The 18,618-nt window shown below is 52.4% G+C and overlaps 1 protein-coding gene across 1 annotated transcript in view; it reads right to left on the reverse strand.

The window, feature by feature from the left end:
- Window positions 1–3,198: 3,198 nt before the first annotated feature.
- The window catches only part of LOC121926904 (MAP3K12 binding inhibitory protein 1), a 31,326-nt gene continuing 15,906 nt past the window's right edge, over window positions 3,199–18,618 (reverse strand). Inside the window, exons 6-9 of the mRNA XM_042460285.1 lie at window positions 18,086–18,235; window positions 16,056–16,153; window positions 13,479–13,517; window positions 3,199–3,240 (exon numbers count right to left, since the gene is read on the reverse strand). Coding sequence (XP_042316219.1) covers window positions 3,199–3,240; window positions 13,479–13,517; window positions 16,056–16,153; window positions 18,086–18,235 — 329 coding nt within the window. The remainder of the gene's footprint in view (window positions 3,241–13,478; window positions 13,518–16,055; window positions 16,154–18,085; window positions 18,236–18,618) is intronic.

Here is an 18,618-nt window from a genome sequence, read left to right on the forward strand (position 1 = left end):
GTCTCTTGAATTCAGCTTTGAACCTGGAGGCCCAGGTCTCTCTGTGTGACCAGGAGTCTTTTGCACATTTAAAACTTGTGCACCAGCTGCACCCGTTCTTGAGAAGCCAGATCTGGCTATGGTGGTACATGCCTTGGTTACATCACATTTGGACTACTGTAATGGGCTCTACATGGGGCGCCTTTGAAAAGTGTTAGGAAAATTTCAGCTGGTTTAAAAGAGCGCTGCCAGGCTGTTAACAGGGGCAGATTACAGAGACCATACAACTCCCCTGTTGAAGCAGCTTCATTGGCTGCCAGTTTGTTTCCAGGCACAATTCAAGGTGCTGGTTATTATCTATAAAGCCAACTACATGGTTCAAGTCCACACTATTTGGGCAGACCGTTTCTCCGGTATGAACTGGCCCGGACTCTGAGATCCTCTGGAGAAGTCCTTCTCTCTGTATCAACACCATCACAAACACGGTTGGTGGGGACGCAAGAGAGGGCCTTCTCGGTGGCTGCCCTAGACTCTGGAAACTCCCTCCCAGGGAGATCAGAATGACTCTCCTTCCCTGATGGTCTTCTGGCCGGCAGGTGAAGACCTACCTGTTCACACAGGCGTTTAAGGAATGCTTTGCTTTAAGGACGGCTGAAATATTATACCATTTAAAATGGTGATACATTTTTTCTCTATATATGTTTATCTTTTTATAATATTGGTTTTAATACTGTAATAATTTAATCCTTTAATGTACTTTTTTTAAAAAATGTTTTTTAGTTGTATTGTTTTTATGCCATGAAGCCGCTCTGACTCCAGTCCGGGGAAAAGAGCGGGATACAAATAACTAAAATAAAAAAATGAATAAATTTAAAGACTATCTAGAACCTTTCCTAGTAATCAACATTAAAACAGGCTGCCTGATATTTGCTTGGGTCCTCATTTTGCCCTTTTGAAATGGGAAGCATTGGATTTTCTTTTAGCTGCTGGGACCTCTCCTGTCCTCCAAGAATTAGACCGAGTTCTCAACCCCCCCCCCCCCAAGGTGTGTGACAGTTTCTCAAAGTGATACTCAACCTTTGGCACTGATTAGCCACCCTCCAAAGAGGAGGTGCCTTGAATGCTTTTCAGTACCCCTTCAGTGTCCGACCGGCATGCAGGAGAGATGAAAAATGAAATCAGAGTCAGTGGTGTGGTGGGGAAGCTGGGCTTGCGTGTGCCCCTGCCCTCTTCTCCTGACTCACAAGCTGGGGGGAGGAGCAGCCATTGTGTATCTGTTTGTAGGAGATATAAAAGAATGACTGAAAACCCAGTTCCCCCCGCAAAAAATCAACAGAGAAGTCTCAGAACCGAGGAAGGTTGAGAGGAGAGCCTCCCTCATAGGCAATACAGAGCTGTGCTGGAGTAGTGTGGAGAAAAGAGGATTTTAAGCTCCTGCCAAGCCTATAAAAGTGCCCATACTGTTTGCAAGTACCTACTTTGTGAAACTGGCTTTCAGCTCAGCCAGCTATTAAAGGTAAATATCATGCAAAACTTGATGTCAACAAAGAACTGCTCTTTTGTAATATTACTCTTTGTTTTTTGTAATTTTTGCATTCAGAAACAAGCACATGCATCATATAAGTATAACTGTTGAGTTTGGTATTGAATTATTGAATAAAAACATTTTAATTTGAACAATGTAATTCCTTATAAAATGTTTAAAGAGGAGTATAAGATATGAAGGAAAATATACACCACTAATAACTAAATATTTTTGATTAATAACCATGTCAAACGGGCCCCCCAACATGCACACGTAGACGTTAACGAGAGCCCAGAGGGAAAAAGGGAGAACCACTGCTCAAGGATTGACAGTGGCTCATAGATTACATCTGCAAGTTCCTTTAGTATTCTTGGATACAGTTCATCCAGCCCCTGGAAACTTGAATTCATTTACAGTTGCTAGGTATTCTTTTAATACGTCTTTACCTATTGTGGACGGTAGTCCCTTGCTGCATTATTGTGTTCCATTTTCACCAGTTATAGCACTGTTTTCCTTTAGGAAAAGACGAGAAGTAAAGAAGTATATACAGTGGACCCTTGTTATACCTGGAGTGTTTGGTTCCAATTCCCCGTGTAAACAAAATCCGGTTATCCTCAAGTCCCATTAAATAAAGGACATAGCACAATGGGTGTGTCCCTTATAAAAAATGGAAAAATCAAGGTAAATTTATACTTTTTTTGAACATTTTCAAACTGTTGTATGCTTGAATCGTTTATAAAAAATCTGATATAGAAAGGGCTGACTGTACTGTATGAGGAAAGGCAGTCCATTAAGTATTTTGGACCTGGAATGTATAAGGAATTTTAAAATAAGAACATCAACCTTGAAATTAGCCTGGAATCCAAACCAGTAATCATGAAATCCCAGTAATAGTGATGCGGTGTTTTAGTGGTGGAGAGTATTCAACTTGTTGCCTCTGACGTTCCCTCACACAGCTTTCATTCTGGCATCTAGTGAAAGGTTCTCATGACAAGAGTGGAGACTTTGGTAATCGAGATTTTCAAAAAGTGACTGTCCGGGCAAACGCACTAAGACTGGCAGGACTATCAGTCTCATTTCATGTGACATGGTCACCTATCAGGTTTATTTCATCCGGAAATTATTCACATATTTCACCTTCACAGGCAACTCTTCCACCCTCAAAGATGACGGTCAATATAAGGAGGCCAATTTAACATACACAAACACTTCATAGTTATTACAAATCATCTTTATTTTCTACATATACTTGGGTTACTTCACAAAGCTACATAAACAATCACAATTTCACTTAACAGTGTCTGGATAAAACTGTATCCCAAGAACAGTCTTCAGATCCATGGACATCACATATAAAATGTAGTATTTTTATGGAGCAAACTGAAGGGTTTTTTGTTTTTATTAACAGCTGTACAGGTGTCCAATACAAGGAAAGCAGTAGTTATAGTGCTATTCAAAAGTTCTTCATTTTGAAGAACAAAGTCACTGGTGTCTATGTTTCCACTACCAATCAGATGAATCACAGGTAATTGGTTAATTTCCTTACCATAGGCCTAAATAAACATACTACTCAGACAGTCCCTAAAAGAGTTTAAGTAAACATGAAGGCTTGCTGAAGGCACATTGCGGTACCAAAGAAGCGGATCAACTACCTTGGGCTCCCTTCATTTGTTTTTTTTCCTCAGCGTGTTTGCTTAAGTGCATTGATCTCTATCAAGCTCAGCCAAAGAATAGTCCTGGTCATTCAGAGAAAAAAAATGAAAGTTTAACATCTTCAGTTTTTCTGCTCTGCCTAAACATTGAGAGTTACAGCTTTTAATAAAAGATGACTTTCCTTCATATGCCAATGGCTACGTGGTTTTTTGTTTGTTAAGAGTCGTTATTTTAAACCACAGTTTTCCTTCATTTCAAAAACAAGTAAACTATTATTTTAATCTTAAACCACCGCCAGGACTGAGATAATCCCTGGTTTCATATTAGAGCCAGGAGTCTAATATTAAATCAAGAGCCCACAATACAATGGGAAATTGGACAGAAAGCGGACACTGAAGAGACCAAGATATTCATTTCTCTATTAATAATCTTTGATTTTTAAGCCAAGCTATCACATCTGAGTCGGTTTCTGTAACAGCAGAAGGGTCAGTTGAAGGGATACTATTAAATGTTTCAGTGCTGCAAAAACAAATGTTTTTGAAGGGGAAATCATGCGAAATCAATTTACTACCTATACTAATAAGTGATAGGTTGATGGAGAACTTATATTGGCAACTTAGAACACTGTTGAAGTATATTCTAAATAAATGTTAACTAGTGGAAATCTCATTTTAGGATAGATTTCAAGGTTATTAGAATATCACCAATCATCACTTCTCTGTGGGTGGAAATCTAACACTTATACTAACATTAGATTCTACATTTTATGTGGGTTGGGCTAGATGTGAGAGAAGAAGTCAGGAAAGGCCCACCACGGTGGCCTCTAGGCACATGTAGTGCCACTGTTTTCCCCAGAAGTCTTTTTCTAATACTTCAGGTCAAGAGAAAAGCCCATTTTTACTTTGGGAACACAGTGTCACACAAACGTGAGTCAATCATCAAATGTCACCAAACCTATGAAAAAGAGTATTTTGTCAGCAATAAACACGGTGGACATATATATAGGCTGGGAGTGGGAAATCATGTTTGCCCTCCCAAATGTAAGTGAACTGTAACCTGATTCCCACAATGTACTGGCATACATAAGACAAAAAAACATGCTGTGGAACAGGGGGTAGAAGTACAGTTCTTACCTGTACGTTGTGCTTCGAGTGGCATCTGCAATACATACAAATGTTTCACTGCGCCTCGCAGTCTGCTCGGAAACCTACTGGAATCACTTGCAGAGCTCACTCTGAACAAATTGAAATTTTGGCGGTAACCCGCCCACCCGTATAAGGCCCCTGCATTCCCGATCTATCCCCAGTTTCGCAATTTTTCCGCCAAGCAGCGATGGAAAGAGCCAATGTGACAGGACAATGAGGGGACGGACGGGTGGGATTGTATGTATTCGCAGATGACCACTCAGAAAAACACCGTACAGGTAAGCAACCGTACTCTTCCGGTCTCGCGAACATACAATGGGTTAGACTACAAGCTAAGGTAGAGGCGGAGGGAGTGTCCTGAAAACCAAAGCTATGGTAAAAAACCAAAGGTATATTATTACAATAAACACCTGAACAACAAAAGGAGTCGTTTTTTGTTCATCACAGAATCAATAGCAATACTTGCTAAAAACCTGAAAGGGAACCAGGTCATGCAAGACCGATCCAATAAGAGTTGTGCAAAGCAAACATCAAACATGCAACAGTGTAAACTTAAATACAAAAAAAATCATGTGCAACTAATGCAAACCCTAGACAACACAACAAGCCCCCCAAAGCGCGTCTCGGATGGCCGGTGTCCCAACCTATAGTTTATAAAGGTTAGAGGTGGGAACAAACAGCTGCCGCAGACTCCTCAAGAGGGAATCCCAACAGGAAGCGGAGGATCTGCATAGCCCTTGTGATGTGAACCGAAACCCTGCAGGGAGAAGGTGCCCAGAAGTTCAAGCAGAGTGGAGGTGCTAGCCAACCCATTTGGAAAAACCTCGCGAGAAACGGCAACCCTTCTTTGTTCCGAGTAGCATTGAAAAAGTCTCTCGGACCACGGAGGCACATTTCTGTCCAGGAAAAACGCGAGCGCACTCCTGACATCAAGAGAGTGCAAAGCGTCGCCTTCATCCGACGTCGATCGGAATGCCAGATGGGCAACACAAATGTCCTGCAACATGTGAAAGTAGACACAACTTAGGCAAAAGTAATTCGTACGGAGGACCACCTTGTCCTTGGGAACCTTAGGATGCTGTCCCTCCGTAAGGCACAGAGTTTCGCCCGACGCGGCAGAGAGGATGGCCACAAGAAAAAGAAACGGTTTCCAAGCAACAGTCTCAAGTTCCATTGGAAAACACCGCGTGGAGCCTATGTGTTCTTAGCTCAAAGGCTTGGATGGAGACGAACAGACCACTCCAAAGTCAAGCGCGTTGGTACAACACGAGGATATAGGTTGCAACAAAACTTTTAAAACTCTTCAACCAAAGGGTCCTTAAAAAAAGACACCCTCCCCCCGAACTGATATTTGGCACAAATGGCGATAGAAGACTTTGAAGGAATGGAAGGGCCACCCCCCATCCAAAAGCCCATCAAAAACTCCAGCACCACTGGAGTGGACACCTTGCAGGAGACACCCTTTTGGTCGGAAGAGGCAAATCTCCCCATTTCAGGGCATAAGAGCGCTGGTGAAGGTTTTCTTGCAGCCAGATCAAACCGTCCTCACCAGACCCGCAGCGGTTAGGGCGGATCATCCAGGCCACCAGCGCAAGGCTCTCGATGTCCGGATGAGAATCCGTCCGCCTGGGTCGAAAACAGGCCGGACGCGGCGAGACGGGAAGCATCTCCCCTAAGAGGGGGAGAAGGATGCGAACACGGTTGTCTCGGCCAACGGGGTGACAAGGACGCGTGGGAGCGGGCCGTTGTCATCTTGGACAAACCACCCTGAGAGGAGAGGAACGAGGAAGGCGTAGAGGAGCTCCCCCGTCCAGAGGAAACGAACGTCTCCGAGGGATCCGTCGAATCGTTTCTGGAGCAGAACTGGGGACATGGCTTCCACTGGTCGCGAAGAGATCTCCGGGGTTCCCACCGGGAAGAGTCCGGACCGTCCGGGATGTAGCCTCAACTCTGGCAACACACCGATGGAGATGCTGAGGCGGCGCCGGTCGTGTCCTCTCCGGGAAGGTGAATGCTGGAGGAGTATGCGCCTCTATGCAACCAGTCCCAGATGCGAGCGTGAGGTCGAGCAGGTCCTGAATGGTGCACCATTTGTTTGATGTAAGTACATCAGGTGGTGTGTCGTCCGAGGAGGGACCAATCTCCCTGAGAAGCGAATCGAACGCCTCAAGGCCTCTCACACTGCGAGCATCTCAAGGCTGATGGAGAGCTTGTTGTGCGACCACCTGTCCTTGACGACAAGGTCAGCAGTGGGGCCCCATCCCTCCAGGGATGCATCTGTGTCAGCGCAAGGGTCGGGGGGATGGAAAGGCATCCGGTGCAGACTGGGGTGGTAGCCACCTCTGAGGGGAAGCGCTAATAGGTCTGGGACCGTGAGCCACTTGAAGGCGGCCTCTAGCGAGAGAAGAAAAGGAGAGGAACCAGATGGAGCGGAACGAAGACGCATCTGCCCAGGAGGGACGAATGTACGTCGAAATAGCCATGTGCCCAGGGCGCTGGACATCTCTGGCTCTTACCCTCCTGTGGAGATGCAAGGCGAGGGAACCAGGGACCCGAAAGCGTCGGAGGAGAAGGCTAAGCAGTTCCGGAGTCGAGGATGGCCACCCGATGAAAACTTGACCTCTGGTTGGTGTGAAGTGGGCTTTTCCCTGTTACCCCAGCCCGAGGAGCGAAAGCTGCAAAGCGAATGAGACTGCCTCCTGTAATTCGTCCTGGGATTCGGCTGCGAACAGCCAAGTCCAGTAAGAAAGACCATGAAGCCCTTCTGATGAGTATGACACACACGGAGGCCATGCACTTCTGAAGACTCGTGGGCCGTGGCCAACCGAACGGAAGCAAGTGTATGGTACGAGACAGCCGACAGCGAAGCGAGGAAATACCTGTGGGACTCCCGATCCAATTGAAATAGGCTCCGTCAGGTCGACAGTCGCAACCACAGGACCTGGTGGAGGAAGAGGCAAAATGGAGGCCAAGGTTACCATTCGGAAAACGACGATAGTCCAAAACAAGTTCACTTGTCTCAATCTAGGAGGGCCTGAAATGCCCCATCCGTTTTTAGGTACAGTGAAGTAATCTGGAAAAAAAGGCCCGAGTGTTGTCGGAGCGGCAAAAGGGAGATTGCCCTTAGCAAGCAATGTGCGCACTTCGTCGAAAGGGTGTCCGAGGGGGAGTGGACTGAAGGCTCCATTGGAGGGAGCCTGGAACCGAAAGGCATAACCCTACGGACGATGTTAAGAAACCCACAGTCCATGTATAGAAGGCCCAAGGTGTTAGCATAGGCCTCAAGATGTCAAAAAAGGATGGGTGAGGAGGACAAGGCGCTGCTCCTTCAGCTCCTTCTTCTTCCCCTGGTCGGTATCCGCAGGGGAACGTTGCGTACCGAGGCGGGAAGTTGCGAGGCCAGAAGGAGGAGAAGACGCGAAGGAAGCGTGCTCTGAGAGCCTTGGTTGGGGGTCGCCGGGAAGTCCCTTGTGACGACCTTCGGCTGCCACGGGCGCTGTCGCTTCGGGAACGAGAAGCGGTGCTGAGGACATCCGTCTTCTTGGCCGCCGCCTTCATCCGAACTTGCGTTCAGGCGGATCGTACGGTCTTCGGCGTGGAAAGGCCATCCCAGCGAAGGCATGTCCCTCGAATGCCGCTCTGACCGTGGGTTGAGAACGAGGCCCTCAGCCATGCGTGGCGCCGAGACCAGGCCCAGACATGGACCTCCCGACAGTCAACATGTTCCTGAAGTGGGATAGCCAGCTTCCGATGGAGTGGCCCCGTCTTTGATCCCACCAGCTGCCTCTGGAGTCACCGGACTCCGGGAAACCAGGGGGGAGATCCGTATCCATAGGGTCTGGATGTAAGGCCCCCATGCAGCGGAATAATCGCGGCCAATTATCCAAGAGCCGATGCCGAATAGCCTTTTGGCCAGTCCGTCTACCTTCTTTGCCTCCGTCGACAGGGAGGTGGCCTGCTCGGAACGACGTGCTGGGCTCCTCAACAATGGCCGATTCGGCCAGGTGTTCGGCCAACCAGAGCAACTCCCGGGGGACCCATATAGCGCCTGGACCGGCGGGAAGGGTGCCGATAGGTGGCCGGAGAGTCCAAGACTTCTTGACGATAGTCTGAGAGAAGCAGGAGAGGCAACTGGGGAGTGGGAACTCTCCAGTACTCGAAACGAACTCCACCGGTCCTCACGTCGTCTTCCTGCGATCAGCTGATCGGGGCCTAATGACTCCGACCACGTGTTCTGTAAAGCCCTGACTCCCGACGGCGAAGCCGGCCTGGTTAATCACTCTGAGGGGAGGCTGAGCCCGAGAGGACAATCCTCTCCGAGGGCGCCCTGAAGGCGGCAAGCGGTTCGTCGTCAGAGTCCAGACGAGAGAGAGGATCATTCAACCGGAACCTGATCTGGGCGGCGAAGTCTACTGAAGGACGGACGCCTGCGGTTGAGGACGCGATCGCCACGTCTACGAGGTGGAGACGGCGACTGTCAACTCTACGGGATGGAGAGGAGTCTCGCGCAGATCGATCTCGGGGACCAACTTGCCTGTTCGGTGTCTGAGGGATGGGGTTTTACCTTGGTAAAACTCCTCAGCCGTCTCCGCAACGGAATGTAGAGCGGGCGCGACTGGCATGTCAAAAAGAGATCCGGGGTCTTCCTGTTTGAGGGGCAAGTCCTCTTCACAATCCGGTTGCGGGATGGAAGGAGAGCGATGCCCCAGGAGCGAGGGGGTTCAGCATCCCCCAGTACCGTGGGTGAGTCCATGGCGGCGGAGGTAGGGCCCGTGACCGAGGCCTCCCTGGTCTAACCGACGTTGGCCTCCTGGCAGGAGACTGGCAAAGGCGGGGCGCGGGCCCGTCTGGAGGGGGAGCGCTCTTTGTCCTTTGGTCTCTCCTTGGAGGACTTAGGCCTTTTTAGAGGCCGAACAACGACAGCCTTGTCACGGGGCCTCTTCTTCTTCCCGGTCTTAGGAGTCCTCCCTCCAAAGGGAAGATGGGTTGCAGGGAGAGCCAAGAGAAAAGCGGCCGCCGCTGATGAGGAAGGCCCCGGTCCCCTTGGATGCCTTGGGAGGATGCAGCGAGGCGAGATGTCCTCTGGCTTGGAAGCCTCCTTCGAACGGGGGCCCCTCCGCTCCCCCCCCTTTGGCTTGGAGGCCCCGTTCGGTACCACCAGCTCCCCGATGGTTTAGGGGGCGCTGGAGGGTTTTGTCGGTGGCACTGGGCGGTTTAAGGCCACGGCCACAATCAGGCGGTGGTGGAAGGGGGCCCAGGCGGACACACACCACGACTGGGAAGAGCTCTCCCGATCACCAAACCATAGGAGACACTTGCTCGAGAGGATGCAGCGGGGGGCCAACCCCCACGCCCCCCCCCCCCCCCCCCCCCAACCCCCCACCCCACCCCCCCCCCCGCACCCCCCCCCCCCCCACCCAACCCCCCCCCCCCCCCCCCCCCCCCCACCCCCCAACCCCCCCCCCCCCCCCACACCCCCCCCCCCCCCCCCCCCCCCCCCCCCCCCCCCCCCCACCCCCCCCCCCCCCCCCCCCCCCACCCCCCCCACCCCACCCCCCCCACCCCAACCCCACCCCACCCCCCCCACCCCCCCCACCACCACCCCCACCCCACCCCCCCCACCCCCACCACACCCACCCCCCCCCCCCCCCCACCAACCCCACCCCCCACCCCCCCCCCCCCCCCCCCCCCACCACCCCCCCCCCCCCCCCCACCCCCCCCCCCCCAACAACAACCCCCCACCCCCACCCCCCCCCACCCCCAGCGCCCCCACACACCCCCAACCCAACCCCCCCCCCCCCACAACACCCCCCCCCCCCCCCCCCCACACCACACCCCACCCCCCCCCCACCACCCCCCCCCCCCCCCACACACCCCCCCCCCCCCCCCAACCCCCAACCCCCCCCCCCCACCCCCCCCACCCCCCCCCCCCCCCCCCCCCCCCCCCACCACCCCCCCCCCACCCCCCACCCCCCCCCCCCCACACCCCCCCCCCCAAACACCCACCCCCACCCCCCACCACCCCGCCCCCCCCCACCCCCCCCCCCCCCCAAAACACCCCACCCACACACCCCCCCCCCCCCCACCCACCCCCCCCCCACCCCCCCCCCCCCCCGCCCCCCCCCCCCCCCCCCCGCCCCCCCCCCCTACACCCACCCCCCCCCCACCCCCCACCCACACCCCCCCCCGCCCCCCCCCCACCCCCCAGCCCCCCCCCCCCCACCACCCCCCCCCCCACCCCCCCCCCAACACCCCACCCCCCCCCCACCCCCCCCCACCACCCCAACCCCCACCCCCCCCCCCCCCCCCACCACACCCACCCCACCCCCCCAACCCCCCCCCCCCCCCCCCCCCCACAACCCCCCACCCCACCCCCCACCCCCCAACACCCCCCCCCCCCCCACCCCCCACCACCCCCGCCCCCGCCCCCCCCCACCCCACCCCAAACCCCCCACCCCCCCCCCCCCCCACCCCCCCCCCCCACCCCCACCACCCCCCCCCCCACCCCCACCCCCCCCACCCCCACACCCCCCCCGCCCCCCACCCCCCACCCCCCCCACCCCCCCCCCACCCACCCCCCCCCCACCCCACCCCCCCCCACCCCACACCCACCCCAAACCCCCCACCCCCACACCCCCCCCCCCCCCCCCCAACCCCCCCAACCCCCCCCCCCCCCCCCCCCCCACCCCCCCCCCAACCCCCCCCCACCCCACCCCCCCCCCCCACACCCCACCCCCCCCACCCCCCACAACCCCCCCCCCCCCACCCCCCCCCCCCCCCCCCCCCCCCCCACCCCCACACACCACCACCCCCCCCCCCCCCCCACCCCCCACCCCCCCCCCCACCCCACCACCAAACAACCACCCCCCCCAACACCCCCCCCCCCACCAACCCCACCACCCCACCCCCCCCCCACCCCCCCCCCCAACCCCCCCCCCCCACACACCCCCACACACCCACCCCCCCCACCCCCCAACACCCCCCCCCCCCCCCCCCCACCCACCCCCCACCCCCCCCCCCCCCCCCACACACCCCAACCCACCCCCCCCACCCCCCCCCCCCCACCCCCCACCCCCCCCCCACCCCCCCCCACCCCCCCCCCACCCCCCCCCCACCCCCACCCCCGCCCCCCCACCCCCCCCCCCCACCCCCCCACACCCACCCCCCCCCACCCCCACCACCCCCCCACTACCCCCCCCCCCCCCCAACCCCCCACCCCCCCAACCCCCCCCCCCCACCCACCCCCCACCCCCCCCCCACCCCCCCCCCCGCCACCCCCCACCCCCCCCCCCCACCCCCCCCCCCCACCCCCCCCCCCCCCACCCACCCCCCCCCCCCCCGCCCCCCCCCCCCCCCACCCCCCACCCCCAACCCCCCCACACCCCCCCCCCCCCCCCCCCCCCACCAACCAACCCCCCCCCAACCAACCCCCCCCCACCCCCCCACCCCCCCCCCCACCCCCCCACCCCCCCCACCGCCCCCCCCCCCCCCCCCACCCCCCCCCCCCCCCCCCACACACCCCCACCCCCCCCCACCCCCCACACCCCCACCCCCCCCCCCCCCACACCCCCCCACCCCCACCCCACCCCCCCCCCCCCCCAACCCCAACCCAACCCCACCCCCACCCCGCCCCCCACCCCCCACCCCACCCCCCCCCCCCCCCCCCCCCCCCCCCCAAACCCCCCCCCCCCCCCCACACCCCCCACCCAACCCCACCCCCCCCCACCACCCCCCCCCCCCCCACCCCCCCCCCCCCCACCCCACCCACCCAACCCCAACAACCCCCCCACCCCCCCCCCCCCCACCCCCCCCCCCCCCCCCACCCACCACCCCCCCACCCCCCCCCCCCACAACACCCCCCCCCCCCCCCCCCCCCCCCCCCGCCCCCCCACCCCCCCCCCCCACAACACCCCAACCCCCCCCCCAACAACCCCCCCCCACCACCCACCCCCCCCCCCACCACCCCCACCCCCCACCCACCCCCCCCCACCCCCCACCACCCCCACCCACCCCCGCCCCACCCACCACCCCCCCCCCCACCCCACACCCCCCCCCCCCCCCCAACCCCCCCCCACCCCCCCGCAACCCACCCACACCCACCACCCCACACCCCACCCCCCCCACCACCACCCCCCCCCCCCACACCCCCCCGCCCCCCCCCCCCACCCCCCCCCCCCCCCCCCCCAACACCCCCCCCCCCCCCCCCCCCACCCCCCCCCCCCCCCCCCCACCCCCCCCCCCTACCCCCCCCCAACACCCCCCCCCCCCCCCCCCACCCCCCCCCCCCCCCCCCCCCCCCCCCCCCCACCCCACCCCCCCGCCCCCACCCCCACCCCCACACAAACCCCACCCCCCCCCCCCACCCCACCACCCCCCCCCCCCCCCCCCCCCCCCCCCCCCCCCCCCCCCCCCCCCCCCCCCCCCAAACACCCCCACCCACCCCCCCCCCCCACCCCCCCCCCCCCCCACACCCCCCCACCCCAACCCCACCCCACCCCCCACCACACCCCCAACCCCCCCCCACCCCCCCCAAAAGAGGCGGGACAAGAAGAGGACCGCGAACCTCTTTACTTGGGCAGCTTTCCCCCCAGGGCAATTCGCCGAAGGAAGCCGGGACGCAACACGGTTTTTCCGGGCCCTGGAAAGAGAGGGATTCTGCAGAGTGCGCAGGAAGCCTTTGTCGTGGCCTTGGACCCAAAGCAAAAGTCAGGCAGGTAGGTGCGGAGCCTGAACGGGCATTTTGCCCTTTGCAAATGTGTCGCAACTCTCTTGAAAGCCGCAGGCATCTCAAAGTCGAAGGAGGCCGAAGGGTCCAAGTTACCAAGGGGCGGAGACCAAAGAATGGTCAGAAAACAATCCGAGTCAAAACGAAAGTTGATTCCTAGCAACAAAGCAAGCGAAGGTTTCCCTCTGAAGCAGCTAGCGCGGCGAAAAAAGGAACTGGGGAAGAATGCGGGAAGGCAGGGGCCTTATACGGGTGGCGGAGTTGACCGCAAAAGTTGCAAATTTGGCAGAGTGGCTCTGCACGTGATTCCAGTAGGTTCACAGCACTGCAGGCCGCAGTGAAACCCATTTGTATGATTCGCAGAGACCACGAAGAAGAAAGGAATGCTGTCTGTCTCAGCCTAACAACCTTGAGGATATGGTCTGTTACACCACCATTTAAGTGCACTTACTTGGTTCTGCTGGATTTTCCTTCTTTTGCCAGACAAATTCTATGAGAAAAAAGGTTATTACTATTATTACACTTGCAAGGAGTAAAATATTTCTATAGAAGGGATAATAGCAGGGATGTGGGAAGTTCAAATCTCTACATGTTGATGGACTACAGTTCCTAGCATTCCTTAACACAGACTATGGTGATACAGCTCATGGGAGTTCCAATCCAATTTCTAAGGCCTGGATTTTTCCAGCCAACAACCTATCAGTATAAGAAATCCTTTCCCCATTGCCAGTGAAAGAAGCAACAACTGAAAGCTTGCTCATCATAAAAGGGAAATGAAGAGCATTTGAAATCTTCCACTTCAATTCAAATGGGGCATTGCAGGAACTGAAAGAAACGTCCATGCACATACATCTGCTGGATGGGGAACAATATGTACAAATGTGTGGTCATATCTGGTTCCCCTATAATGATGATGATGATTTATTGATAGCCTGGCCAATCATGAAGAATCTGGGTGGGATCTAACAGCTGGAACAGGTCTGAGAAGTGAGTAAATGGCCTGTTCTAGATGTGGCTGCACTTCTCTGAAGGAGCAGGTAGGGAGCTTGGGAGTGCCCCTCAATTCATCCCTGTTACTGGAGGCCCAAGTGGATTATGGCACCGAGAGTGCTTGGGAGCAGTTTCTTTTTCTCATTAATTTTTATTTATTTTAAAAACAAAACAAAAATATAAAAAATTTCAGCTACTATACAAACATTCCATAAGACAACTATATACTGAATACATCACATTCTCTACAATACAATAACAAACATAACACTGACTTCCTATGTCTCTGGATTCATGAAGACTTGATTCACTTACTTTTGTCTTCTGATTTTTGTTATCTGCTTGAAACTCGAACAGTGGCCCATTTTCATAATTCAGAAAGTGAGATTCATCTTATTTAACATCAGCACCTTCATCTTTGTTATTTCTGCCAACTGTCTTTGCAATACAACCAGAGCCATTGGTTCTCTACATCTTTCATATCATTTAGATAACTGGTTAATTTATCAAGTTCCCTCATTTCTAGTAGTTTAACAGTCATCTATTGATAGATTTATTTTTATTTTTCCAATTCTGTGCAAGTAGAATTCTTGCTGAGGTTACTATGTAAATCATTAATTTCCAATATCTTTTTTCATCATGTGGCTGCATTACCCTGAAGGAGCAGGTATGTAGCTTGGGAGTGCTCCTCAATCCATCCCTGTTACTGGAGGCCCAAGCGGACTCTGGGGCTCAGAGTTCTTGGCACCAGCTTCAACTGGTGCACCAGTTATGGCCTTTCATGAACAGAGATCAAGTAGCCACACTAGTCCATACACTGGTAATCTTCCAATTAGACTACTGTAATGCACTTTATGTGGGACTGCTCTTGAAGAAATCTTGGAAGCTGTGGCTAGTGCAAAATGTAGCAGCTCGACTGCTGACTGGAATATCACATAGACAGTATGTAACACAAGTCTTAAAAGAACATTGCTGGCTGCTAATATGTTTCCAGTCTGAATTCAAGGTGCACATGATGACATTTAAAGCCCCAAATGGCTTGGGTCCTCAATACGTAAAGGAGTGATTCGCATCACATATGCCTGCCCAAGGATTAAGATCTGCTGCCAGGGAAGGGGGTCCTCCATATCTCATCAGTGAGGTCAATACATTGTGTTGGGACATGGACAGGGCCTTCTCAGCCATGCCACCCCAACTGTGGAATGTTCTCCCCTTGAAGGCCAAAACATTCTTGTCATTTAGGTACCATTTTAAAACTTGGTAGTTTGCCAAAGCCTATGGGCCTTATTAATTCAACCCAAGACTATTATTGATAATTTCAAAAATTTTAATTTAAGAAAATCTGTTTTTAACTGATTATATTGTTTAATATATTTTAAAATTAATTAACCTGTTTTAATGCTATTTTGTAAGATGTCCTGAGGTCTTCTGATACAGGATGGGGTATAGCAACATGATAATTTTGTGCCAAACAATACTGTACAGTTGTATCATAGTAAGCATTTAATAATTTTTGTGTTCCTAAAATAACAAACTTGTAATGAATAGTAGTAACACTTTCCCCCCCAACCCTCCCTCCAAATCTCCTTGGAAAATAAATCAAAACTTTGTCTCCATATCCCCATGGTTTCTGGAACATGCATCACACAAATGACCAGTGGCATTTCAGGAACATGCATCATACAAATGACCAGTGGCATTTCAACCTTTCTGAAAGGATCTGGTGCATGCAAGAGAAAAATATTTGGACCAGTGGAAGAGGAAAAACATGGTGCAAAACAATTTAAAATCCTAAGCTATCTTCCCTCAAAATGTCCTATAAATTCTCCAGAACTTCACAATCTGCTGTCAGATCAGTTTTTCTTGATTGAGATTATCATGCTGTGACTGAGAAGGGACAATCATGAAAAACTGTTGGTTGCAACAGAAGCAGTTTCCTTTACTACAGAAACATGCAGTAAACACACACACAGAGGAGGGAGGGAGATTCAGGAGGTATCTTATTCAGAACAAGAGACCTAGACTAAAGGTTACTCACCATAGCCTGAAAATATTCAGGAGACATCCCTTCCAGTTCAAGAATTTTATCTTCAAGCTTTTTTATCCTTTGATAAATGTCTTTAGGCACTGGTCTGCCTGCATTACAATTCATATTTAAAAATCAGAAAAAGCATCAGAAAAGCAAACATAGCTATGAGAATTTGAAAAAAAAAAAAAGGAAAATCTTATTGGGTTATTTTAATTTATTTTTGGAGCCAAGATGTGGTCAAAACAAAGTGTGGGTGGGGAACACATGATGACATATCAATGCTCTGGTGAAACAGGCTACTTAGATCCTGCTTGGAAGGTCATCCAAGTACAGTATGGATCAAGGGCTACAAATACAAATGTAAAAAGTTATTTGTTTACTTATTTAACAAGGTTACAAGTCTAAGACAGTGATTCTCAGTCTTTGGTCTTAGAAGTCCTAGCCAGCTTGCGAAAGGGTCAAAGATTCTAGGAGTTAAAATATGATGGATCAAAGAGTGAGAGCCCCATATTTAATAAAATAACACACAAGAGAAAGGGAATGGGGAGGGAAGAGGGGAAAAATAAGTTCAGCAACAGCTACATCCTGATATATGGAAGTATGTCTGGTGCTCAGCTGCTTTGTTCAGTAGACATCTGTTTAGTATTTTGCTTTGATGAAAATCAAAGTAAGAAAATAAAAATTCCTACTCTCCATGTAAGTTCTTACTTTCTGAAAACATGATTTCCCATAGTTAATCAAAGCAGATTTAATTAAATGAGTGGGTAATCTAGATTGATTTCAGATAAATGAACTTGCATAATCACCTCTGAGATTTCCTTGTCTAAGAAAATTCTATGGAATTCATGTGGGCTTGATAAGTCAACAGGCAACTTGGAAGGCACACACACGATCTACACTGATCAGAAATCATGTGTGGCATCCTTGGTTACATTAAATTCTTGGTAGTTTTCCTTCTGAAAATTATGTGCACATATTGTGGCCTATTGCTTCAAAATACAGGTGTGCTGCAATGAAACTGAAGCCTGACTAGTAGGGCAAAAAACCAAATTCATTTAGTTTTACAGGCTTTGGCCGGTTACATACTGGCAGTTGGGACGTCCAGAGGACGTCCCATTTTAAAAAAGGGGCGTCTCTTCTAGACGCCCCTGAGTCTAGTACGGACTGTGTCCGTACAATATGGCACCGGCCTTTCTACATGGCCGGCGCCATATTGACGTATCGGACGCCGAGCGTCCGAACGTTGCACGGCCCTAATGACGTCACGAATGCGCCCTTGGCGCTTTGCGACGTCATCAGTGCGCCGCAGAAAGAAGCTCCGAAATGTCCGAAATGGAGCTTCTTTTTTGCTCCGTGCGGGAGCCGCGCGGTTTAGCTGCTGCGGCTCCCGCGTGGAGCCTATGTGTTCTTAAGAATCAAAGTGAGATAAATATTTTTCATATCCGATTTTCACAAGAGTCTTACAAGTTAAATATACTTTGCATTGTATAGATTAGGAAAAGAAGTGAGCAATAACCTTGTGACACTACACAGCAAGCCCATGAAGGAGCTGTATGTCTCTGCAATCAAACACAGCCTGCCTAAGCAACCTTTCTGGAAAGAAGTGAATAAAAACAATGAGTGTGCCAGACAAGGAAGAAAATAAGTGGTTCACAATCCTTTTAATATGAACATTTCTAATGAACAAGCTGAAAGAAGTCAATCTTCCTAAGATTATAGAAGAACAAGATTATGAAAATGTTACTTTTTTGGACTACATCTTTTATGAAAGGGATTCCTAGAGGTAGCAATGGTGGTGGTTACAGAATGGGACAGCAATACAGAAAGATGCAGAGCATAGAACTTATCTAACCTATGAATTATGTCCATCAGGATTAAAAATTGGAATCAATTTCTCATGTTTCTCCATTTCTGGAGACTTGATGTATAAAAAGCAAGGAGCAGAGTATGAGGGATATGTTGAATTTATTATTTTGCTACTTTCTTACAATGAAAGAATCACAGTATAGAGTTCAAATATAAACTGACAGCACACAAACCTGTTTGTAACCTTAGGTGAGTCTCAATGTTTTGTAGTCTCTCTTCTACAGCTTGATTCCCACAATCTCGGGAGAGAGTGCTTTTATGACTGGACCCATAAGCGCTTTCACTTCTAGTCTGTGGGCCATAGGTATTTACAACCCGAGAAACTAGGGATTTAAAAACTGCAAATAAAGTATCTATACATATAAAATTAATAAGAACATTTGTCAAGTGCAAATATTTTACAGTGCAGTATCCTATTTTTACGTATAAGTCTCACTTGTTTTTCAAGTTAGTAAAAACTGTTGTAGTAAATAATAAACATAATAACAACAATAATAGATCAAGGTAGGAAACAACAATGGATTAGACACATAATGCCAGTTAAAAGAACTTATCATGCTAAACAGTCTCAGCCTATGCTTTATCACCAACATAAAACTGCAGTAAACCATATTCTATTGTATGGGTTTCATACAGTTAACTTCTGTAGTCTTCACACTTACTTTTCCTTCTTTATTTAAGTACTCCTGTTCTTCGTACACTTCAT

The sequence above is a fragment of the Sceloporus undulatus genome, chromosome 1 (assembly GCF_019175285.1).
Source record: "Sceloporus undulatus isolate JIND9_A2432 ecotype Alabama chromosome 1, SceUnd_v1.1, whole genome shotgun sequence".
NCBI classification, from domain to species: Eukaryota; Metazoa; Chordata; class Lepidosauria; order Squamata; family Phrynosomatidae; genus Sceloporus; species Sceloporus undulatus.